This window comes from Thalia democratica, chromosome 1, assembly GCF_965202585.1.
Source record: "Thalia democratica chromosome 1, ktThaDemo2.hap1.1, whole genome shotgun sequence".
NCBI lineage: Eukaryota > Metazoa > Chordata > Thaliacea > Salpida > Salpidae > Thalia > Thalia democratica.
Window position 1 is genome coordinate 45454061 of NC_139165.1, and position 10696 is coordinate 45464756.

The 10696-nt window shown below is 28.3% G+C and overlaps 1 protein-coding gene across 1 annotated transcript; it reads right to left on the reverse strand.

Annotated features, from left to right (window-relative positions):
• Positions 1–2854: 2854 nt before the first annotated feature.
• Positions 2855–4973, reverse strand: LOC145828509 (uncharacterized). The gene is made up of 2 exons (XM_082936301.1): positions 4783–4973; positions 2855–4299 (listed from the first exon to the last, which is right to left on the reverse strand). Exons 1-2 carry the CDS (start codon positions 4855–4857, stop codon positions 3139–3141), a joined length of 1236 nt encoding a protein of 411 aa, XP_082792427.1. The 5' UTR covers positions 4858–4973; the 3' UTR covers positions 2855–3138.
• Between the last annotated feature and the right edge of the window lie 5723 nt (positions 4974–10696).

Genomic DNA, 10696 nt, shown 5'->3' on the forward strand with positions numbered 1-10696 from the left:
TGTTTTTTATTTAAGAGCTGTAAAATTACCTTTTGATTAAATAGGCACAGATACTGAGAAAAGATGACTGAGCTTTAAGTGAAAAGTATAGTTTCAACTTTCAGTGTAAGGAAGATTAATTTAAAGTAAACGCTAAAACTTTTATAAATTAAGCCTTTTGAAAATGTAACTAACAACTATTAATTCCATTGTTTCAACCTTATCCGATGCTGTAACTAATTAACATCAAAAGCATGTTTCAAAAGCAGCAGAAATTTTCCCATAAAAGCGCTACGTAGTAGCAGCATCTGCGCATTTTTAAGTGACAACCACACACTTAAAAGGATCGATAAGACCGAAGTACGAATGAGAGGGTCTTTGCTTGATTTTCCCATCGCGTTACAGCGGCATTCACACACAAAGAATATTTGCAGACTATTGAAAGTTTGTTTGCCCCGTGTTTCTTGGTGTAAACATTGACTTTCTATAAATTTTATTAACACATGCACTAAAGCACAAAAGTTTTCGAGAACTTATAATTTTAATCGTTTTTATACAGTGTTAGAGATGATGACTTAAGTTATACATATCAAAGCACAGTTATTTTATCAGTAAAGGTTGTTCTAAAAATTAGATTCAAATGTTTAAAAAAAATAATTTTATACTAATAAAACTACGTAATAAATGGAAGAAAAATAGTAATACAAATATTAATAGATTTTTTTACAAATTTAAAACTTTTAAAACTAATAATATTGCATTGCAAGTAAAAGCCTCTCATAGCAAATTTCTATTTTGTTTTGAAAAAATATTGTTTACCTAACAACTTAAGATTATTTTCAAAACTTTTATTTTAAAATACGCACGTAAAAACAACAATATAAAATTGATTTTTTAAGAAAAGTAAAACAAACAGTTTATAGAAGAAAAGTTAGGAAAAAACACAAACACAGCTAGTATTTTTAACGATGTTGCATAAAATTTTAAAGTTAAAAATAAAAACAAGTTTTTAAGAATGAAAACAAATTCAACTATTTTAGTTTGGCTTGATTTCAGTCAAAACAGTTTTGTACTTTCTTAAGTAACTATTTTTCTTCTTAAAATTTTTCTGACTAAAATTACTTTAAAATATTTAAAAGCAAAAGTGCTGTTTAAGAGATAAATATAAAACATTTATTGAAACCTTTTCTTAATTAAAATAATTAAACACATAAAACAAAATTAGTTTTCTTAAAATAAAACTTAATGAAAAATACCAGTTTATGTTAGAGTTTAGTTTTCTTTTATTTTATTTAAATAGAATTCCTGACGTATTAAATTTTATTTAGATAAAAAACAAGTTCGAATTAACATAAAAATAGAATTTACAAGCAAATTATCAGTTAAAAAACGTTAATAAAAAGTTAAAACTTTAATTCTTTTATATAATGCTATAAGGTGCTATTGTTTAGTAATTGATAATAGAAATTCTTCCAAAGTATTAGTTCTTAATCTCAAAAATTAAATTATTTTAAATTTTACTTTAATAAAAATTATACAAAAACAATAATTGGTTTTGTTTTAGTGGAATAAAATTAGAACTTTAATAATGATAAAGCCAACAGCTTAAATAAAAATTTAACGCAGTATAACTTAAAGGTAAAATTTGTTATAATATCTAAATGTTTTGATGAGATATATTATTCAAAGTCATTATCTTATTGGTTTTGACTATATTTTATTAATGTTGAATATTTCATTGTTAAAAACTAATTTTGGTTTTGTAACTTTAAAATCTTAAAATATAGACTTTTGTTTGAAGGTTAAGGTTATAAGCAAGTAAGGTTTCCACGATGGAACACTTTTAAATAAAAAAGGTTTTTGAGTTTGGATCTAAATATTAAAATTTCTACGTTATTTGTAGTCTTTGGTTTAGGATTTGCGAATATAATAAAAGCATGAATGTTAACTTGTAGTGTAGTTATCTGGTTTTTATTTCTCAAACCTATTAAAAAAATGTCAAACTTTTTTATTTTTTATTTGAAATATACGTATGTTTTAGGACTCTTTAAAAAAATTGGATCTTTTAAGTTAACATAACAGACTAACTAAAATCTCTACAAGTATAAATTAATGTATACTATTTGTAAACGAAGATATGTAAATTTCAAGACTTGGTATGCTTCTAACAGTCATCACAAGGACTTGATTTAGAAAAAAACTTAATATTAAAAACAGTAGAGCTTCTAAGAAGCACTTAAAGGTTTGTGTGGTATGTTTTTAATTTACATAAATACTAGAAAATTTGGCTAGAGAAAACCACTGAGTAGTGTGTTTGTGTATCCTGTATTACATAAAATAGTGCCTATAAGATTTGTCCCCAAATATGTTAAACTAAGCTACAGTATAATTCATTTAGTGTAAAAATATTTAGAATTGTTTTGGTTCTACGCAAAACATATTACATACAAACTTTAGAACTCATACCACAATGTTTTTTAAGCATACACATCTTGCAATTTTAATTAATTCTTTCCATGGTAATTTAAAAATGTTATTAACTAACTAGAATTTTAAAAGTTTTACAAGTTCTTTAAATTGTAAATTAAAAACAAAAAAACTTAACTAGCAGCCCATGGGATTTTAATAAAAAATAAATTTAGTTTTACATAAGATCGTTTTGAAAAAAATATAATATTTTAAACTTATAATTCTGGTTTTAAGCATTTATAACTAAACTACTTTTCAACCTTAAAAATCTAAAACAATTTTGAATTTTTTTATTTTAATAACATTAAATAAATAACGATAAAAAATAAATAGCAAATAAATACACTTTATAAAAAACTAGAAAACATGGGTTTTATAAAAGGAATACAACAGTCTGTTTTAAAACTTCAACTAAACAAGTTTATATTTGTCTAAACATTTTTGAGATTTAAGTTTTACAAACAAAAATGTTAAAAAAAGTTAGTCTTGATAAAAAAAACGTTCAAAACGTTCATACTGATACGAAATTAACCTTAAAAAACTTTTTTGTACATGCAGTGAAAAATTTCTTACAAAAGCAAAAGACAAGTGTAAAAAGCCGTTGAAAAATAAATAAACAATAGTGTGGTGTCAAAATACTTAAAAAAAAAACGCGATTAGCACGACTGACTATTAACTCGCAATTCGTTGCTAAACGTGCGAAAGAGAACGGAACACTTTCAAGCGGTTGCCGTGATCACCCTGCTGCTGCTGCTGCACCGTCGGAGGCTTGAAGTCGAACTTGTCGTTGTTGATGAACCCGCCGAACAAGTTGAAGCTGGCCTGAGTCTCGAAGCTGGGAGACTTCGGCGTCCGGAGCGTTTCGAAGCCGGGGGGAACGTTCGGAGAAAGGAGCGGCTTGAAAGAACTCGACAGGCTCCTTTGCGCCCTCATCCGCATCACCCGCTCCTCTTCCCGCATCCTCTCGTCCGTCTTCTGGTCGTGGATGTAGTGGCATCTTTTTCCGTAGTTGCAGAAGCCGGTGGTGTGGAAAGTCCTGCACAGTTCAGTCTTGTACTTGGGGTGCCTGCTCAGGTCCCTCAGCTCGCAGTGGCCGTGGGCGAACTGGCACTTGTCGCCGTACTTGCACGTCCCAGACGTGGAAAACTGCCGGCACATCTCGGTCTTGTACTTTGACGGCGACCCGTTGGAGGACGCGACGCTCCCTTGGACCTGAACGTAGCCCTGCGCTAGCCTCTGCAGCTGCTGCGCGTTGAGTAAGCTCGCCAGGGAGAGCGGTTGGGTTGTCAGCAGGCCGTACTGCTGGTTGAGCTGGATCAGGCCCAGAGGTATCCCCGAGCTCATGGAGCCTTCGCTGCTGGTTCTCGACCTGATTTCGTTGGACGGGGTTCCTATAGGTGCCGGCTTGCTTTTAAGAGCGCTTTCGAAGTTGAGTGCTGAACGGTCCGAGTGAGGAATGCTAAAGTTTGGCAGTGGTTGGGAGTTTTGCTTCGGGGAAAGTTCGGAATCGCATGGTTTCGGCGGAAAAAGTTCAAAGTAGTTGACGTTGCTCGGATGGTTGTTTTTACAAGCTTGCTCGTTGAGCTCTTCTGAGGTTGATTTGACGTTGTTGCTGAAAATCGAGCTGTTAGAGTTGAAGGAAAGCGGAGAAAAGGCACCGTCGCTCGAAAGATCGGAAGAACTCCACAAGGAGTTGGTCGGAGAGGAGGACTGCTTCAAAGAGAAGTCTTGGCTGGAAAAACTGGAAGCGTTCTTTTTTTTTTCGTAGCTTGAGGCAGATTGGGGGCTGGAGGCGATTTCGAGTCTGAGCTGGTCCAGCAAAAAGTCAATGTCCTTGTCATCAGTCGTGATCTGAAATAAAAACATAAGTTTTTCAAATGTACTACAAGTAAAAAATGTGTCTCATTTGCATGCAATTGTGTGATTAACTTCTTGCAACTTGTGAATGCTCGATAGATAAATTTAAAAATAGCAATGACAGAGTAATTTTCAAAAACACATGACTTGTCAAGCGATGAATTTATTCATATGCAACATAGTTTGCGCAGAATGTTTGTAACGTCACGTGTATAAAGCACGTGCGTTGTACGCAAAACTGCAGTTTAACATAAAAAAATTAAACGTTTTTTAAACACTAACCGTTTAAGAAACAAAGCAATCTAACAAAGGTATAGAAAGTTTTTAAAATTCGTTTTGTCGAAAAGTTGTTAGATGGTTACTGTTTTACTTAATCAAACTATTGCGAAGTTGAAATTTATTTGCAAATCTTAATACTGCTCATAAAATTAATGCTTACAACTACGGTTAAATTTTAGTTCAACTTCAAAAACAAACCTTCTCAGTTTCGTTATTTTCTGCCAAAACTTGCCATTTGGCAGCTGGAACGTAGATGTTTTCCGATTGCACCATTGTACTACAGCAGTATTAGTTCAGCAAAAAAAACTTTTAGCTATTCGCTTTCAACTTAACACTCTGAGTTATGTACCTCTCTGAAGCAAACAGCAGGCGTTGTGAGTGTGAAAGCAGCTAAAGGCTGGGTTTATAAACCCAGCGCGTCGAGCGAAAAGAAAAAGGCAAACGAGATACTTTTATATTCTTTTCTCATTTTTTTTAGACGAATGCACATTACAAAGAGATCGTTTGTCAGCGGTTGTTTTCACGTCCAATTCTGCGCTCTTTTTTAATGTATGTAGTATATAATTGAGGCTGCTTCCTTCTACTTATTTGCATTTAGTTCCCGTTTTCCATAATGTTGAAAATCATGTTTCGCGGTAAAGCTCGAACGAGAAAAAACAACTTGTTAAAATTTGTTTTAACATAAGTAAAAATTGATAGATGTACATTTTAAAAATAGTGAGAAAAAACTTTATAATTTTATTAGAAAAACTTTGTGGCTTTGTGTGGTGCTGTTAATTAATAATTTTTTTGTTATAAACTTTCTCACTTGGTTGTTCTGTGTGCTTACATTTGATATTTTTGTGTGCCGAACTGGTAATTGGTTACTTAAGTTAAAAAAAACAGAAGCACTTGTTTGTTTGCAATTTTGTAAAACCTATTGTTAAAAAAAAGACTTCTTTCCAGACACTACAGTCTGTTAAAAACTTTTGTTATCTAAGTAATTATTCTTAACATATTCACACAGCGTAAATGATTAAGTAATTTTAAGTAAGAGAAAAATATCACCGACTAAAAAAGAGTAACATTTTTTTGCATGTAAAGTTTTTTAACACTTTCAAACTAAAGTTGGTATGAAAAAACTAAATCACAAACATAATAGTAAAGTTCTTTTATACTTATTTAAAGTGCTTTGAAGTTTGTTAAAACATAATAAAGAATTTTAAATCACTTTATTGTTTCTAGAATTGTTTACATTTAAACTGTAGTTAATAAAAATACAATACTTGTTAAAATTATAAAAATATCTATATTTATAATTACCTGGTTTATTTCTTTCTAAAATTTATTATTTAAGATAGTTATATAAAAATAGTGTATTTAAACTTTTGAACAGAAACTTGAAACCTAGGTCGAAAAACAACCAATTAACCTTAAACTTCAATTTCAAAAATAGTTTTGCTCAACTAACTATTTTCAACTGATATATTAATAAGTAATTTTCACAAATGTCCTTATTTGACTTAAATGTGTGCAATAAAGAAGTTTTCAAAAACTAAAAACATAAATTCTTATTTTAGTATAATAGCTGTCTATCTTAATGGTTTTTAAGTATAATTGCAGTAGTGAAGAATATATAGTTTATAAAAAATAAATATTAACGGTTTCTAAGAAATAGTAGCAAATTATTTGTAAATAAATTTACATTTACATTTACATTGTTAAAAACGAACAATAAAATTGAAATTTTACTTATTCATGAAATACCAGTAATTTAATCATCATTTTAGAACAATGATATTTATTGAATCGAATCTGCTGCAATTTAAAACGGTACTTTTGCTGAATAAAATTTATTTAAGAGTAAACATTTTAAGTTATAGAATCTTATGTAAGAATTAAACTAGGAGCAAAATTTTTATTTTATTTTATTGTTCTACTTTTATAATTATATTTCAAATCAAATATTTACGATGTTTGGTGAAATAAAAAATGTTGTTTTCGAGAACTTCATTTTTATACATAAATTTTGTGTGTGTTACGACTGTTTAAACAAAACTATTTTATTAAAATAAATATTTAAACAAACTATAGTTTAAAAAGTGTTAATTTAGTTTAAATCACTTGTATTGTTTTAAAGAAATTACTTTTATAGCTTGATCGTATTTGACTATTTAAAGAATGCTAAAAGTGCTTTTAAACCTATGCATAAAAATTGAAAAAAAAAATCATAAAAAAAATTGGTTATTAACAAATAAATTGCACTTACGTATTTTTAAAACAACATGAAGTTTTTTAAGGAAGATTTAAGAATATAACTTTATCGCATTTCCCAATTCATATACAAGTTAGTCATAAGAAATGCTTGATGCTTTGCTTTGTTTGCCTATTTCAACAAGTTTAATGGGAAATACCGCCGGTAGAAATGCCCAAGGAAAAACCTACAGTTATACACTGCTTTTGTTTGCGCAAACACATGGGCCACTCAGCTGGCATCACTGGCTGCTCGAGAGCGCATGACAAAAGTAAAATACCGAGCTTTAGCAGCGTCGCCTGGGTAGCGATGTAAATCACCAGTCGAGTTACTAATGGGGAATTTTATTTTGTAAAAGATGAATCATCGTTTGCAGCGTGGTTTTCTCGCGATAAGGCTCTCGTTGAACTAAAACAAATTAATATGACGCTCACCCATCACCCATTAGGGTCAGTGGTTTGTTTTTTAAATAAACCAACAAGTTGCTGTTTTAATATTATTAAAGCTTAAAGTTTTTTTTTACATGATGTTGTCAAACATTTAATTTAGGCGAAAGAAAGTATAACACTAAAATTTTTTTGTAAAATCAAAACGAGCAGAAAAACTAATTTAAAATATAAAAATACTTTTTGGAACCTTATGCTTACTATGTTGTTTATCTTAAAAAACAACAAGTCCTAAAGTTTTATGAGTATTTAAATTTGTTAATTAATTTTAAACAACATAAAAACATAAATTTAAAACAAAAAGCAATTCGTAGTAGTTTTAGACAAGAGTATTAAAGACAGAATAAATTTTGATAACAACACAAAAAACGAAAGTAGCTTTATTTTTAATTGTATGACAAACTTTAAACTTTATACTTTCTTAGCTGAAAACCTAAGAAATTCCTTTATATCTAACTACAATGTTTTAAACTTATTTTTGAACTATCTTTACAGATTTAAAAAAGTTGCTTTGATTAAGAAAACAAATGGATTAAAAAATATTATTGTTCTTGCTAAGATACTTACCAATGACATAGTTTGGTAGTTTTGAGATAATCTGTAGCAAGTTACAATATTTTGCTTCAAACAATGTTCATAAGTTGTATCTTTAGTTAACAAAAGAATTTTTGACTTTATGAATAAATAAAATGACATTACTTTATACATATGACATTTTATCTTGAGGTTTACTGCGCTAAAACTTTGTTTTTGATTTAAAAAATAAATTTAAAAAGTAAAGGGCTAGAAAAGAAGTATAAAAACAGGACTTAATCTTTATTTATATACTTCTGATAAAGTGTTTTTCAAACAAAGACTTAAACAGAACAAATAAATGTTCAATTAAAAGTTTAGAATTAATTTATGATAAGTTTTTTTCGCAGCTTCCAGATAAAGTAATGGTAGTTTTATATTTAACATATTATCCGTTAGTTAATTCGATACAAGTGCGTGTAAAGTTAGGAAGAATTCCAATTTAGTCACATGAAATACGTATATTCATTAATAAGCTCTATATAAAATTGCAAAAAAGATGTCTTTAATTGCAGAAACACTTAAAAAAAAAGATTTTGTTTACAAAAAATTAATTACAAATTACCAACACCACTTTGTTGTGACGTAGAGAGACGTATTGTTAATCAATTAGTTTTAGTAGCTGGTTGATTAAAAGGTTTGGATAATTTAACTTTACATCCAAGATTTATCTGTTTGCGTTTTCGGCACACCTTCCAGCAACACCATGTGACTACCTTAAGAAGTGAAAGTAGTGTGCATTATACAAATTTAATATAATAAAGAACAGGTTTTGAGAGAAGCTTGAGGTCAAATTCTTAAAGTTTCTACAAGTTCAGTGCTGTTTTTGTTTTTATCATTTTAATTACTTTTGATTTTATCGCCACAACCACCCAAAAAATGAAATAACGAAAGTTTTGGAATTTGTTTTTTAATTTATGTTCTAATCCTCTTTTCTAAAACCTACATGTTAGATTGGTTACCAAACTTGATTAGAAACTAAACTTGACATTGTTATAAAATAATGTTATAAATACAATAATAAAGCTCATATTTAAACATGTTTAATAATAAAAAGCCTAAGACATCAAAACAGTTGTTAAACTGTTTAATATATTTTCTAACTTGACAAAAGTAGGAACTTTTATTATAATTTAAAAACAGATAAAGTACAGTTGAGAAAAGAACTTGATTTTATTGAAATCATCAGTTTTTAAATTGATTATTATATGTTTTAAATTTTGCAAGTTTATTTTCTTTTTCATTTAGTTAAAGAAACAGTACCTTATCTTTATAATAAAGAAATTAAAATAAGGTCTATTAACCGTTTACTCAAATTAAGTTCTAAAACTATAACCTCAAAATTAAGTTTACTAAGTTTAATTCTAAACGTTTATTTAAATTCTTGTGACTTTTCTTGAAAGTTTACATCTATATCAGTTTGAAATACTATTTTTTTATTAAAATATAATCAGTAGTGTTTATCTAACTAAAAAGTAAGTTATAATACAACATTTCTAAATATAAGCAGTTTTAATATAACAAAACATAACACTTTATCAGGTTTTTTTTAAACTTGTTATCTAACTAATTTAAAAAATTACTAAACTTATCATTTTCTATATTACTAAAAACAAAGAATTGTTTATAACGTCAAATTCATTTGAGTAATTGACTTGACCATGAATATTTTATTCACGTTTTAACTAAATTTACCAAACTTAAATGTGTTATAAACTAAAAAAACATGGTCCTTAAAGGTTTACTTGATAAATTATCTCCTAATTTAATTTCAATTTATTAAGTTTTTAGTAGTTAAATAATCTAAAAAAACTCAAACACTTCTAAAAATAGTTCAATTTAAAAAGCAAGTAGCGTTTATAAAAGGTTTTAAATTAAATAACAAATTGAAAATCTTATCATCTAAGATATTTTTACTTTTTATTTAGTGTTTTTTTAATAAGTATAATAAAAAGAAATAGGGATAACTATTTCTTACTTCACTAAAAGGATGACTTAAAATAGCGCTTCAGTCTCTTTTTTAAGAAAAGTACGCAAATTGCGGTTGCCAAAACAAAGTGTTGTTAATGCATTAGGCAATTAATATTGCTGAAGTACACTTAGCAATTATAAGTACTCAGTGAGGTTGATATATACTTATAATTTTTTACTAATTAATGAATTTAGACAAACCCGTTTGTCGTTTGCGGCCTAGTGTGTGTTACTCATTTTAGTACAAGGATGGTAGTAGATAGTTTAACTGAATAAATAAACTTACTCTTTTATGGTTCATCAAAATGAAAGTCTTAAATCAGCATCTTTGTACAAAAAATAATCTAAATCTTTAAATATATTATCTGTTGAAAACAACTGACTCTTAGCTTAACTTAATCAGCTAATATAAAGTATTAAATATCTTCATGCAACGTACTCATCCTAAAAATTTTGTTTTGAAATTAAGGGCTTTAATATACTTTTAATACTACTTTACAACATTTAACACTAAAAATCTTGATGTAGTACATGATTTCGTAATGGTAATTTTCATTTGAATTTTATTTAGTTTGCTGTCATCCTCTGTATTTTTAAATGCTTTTGAGTGTGGAATGATGCAAATTAAAGTGCATTTGAAAACAGCCTTACCTACTTTTAAATTGATTTAACATTCTTTTAACTAGTTCTTAGAAATAGTTGCTTTTAAATAGTTTTATCTTTGTATTGAAAATACTTTTGATAAATAAAAACTAAGTAGTATAACTTTGGAACATATTTTTCTATCAAATTGAAACTTCAAAGTTTGTTACAATTTAATTCATAAATACTACTAAGTTTAATCGTTTGATCGTAGAAGTAAACAAAATAAAAGTAGTATACTGATATA

Excerpts from the sequence above, each read along its gene's own strand:
- LOC145828509 (XM_082936301.1), bottom strand. The coding sequence starts at position 4,857 with ATGGTGCAATCGGAAAACATCTACGTTCCAGCTGCCAAATGGCAAGTT. Across the intron at positions 4,300-4,782 it reads AAAATAACGAAACTGAGAAG|ATCACGACTGATGACAAGGA; the intron begins GTTTGTTTTTGA and ends TTTTTATTTCAG.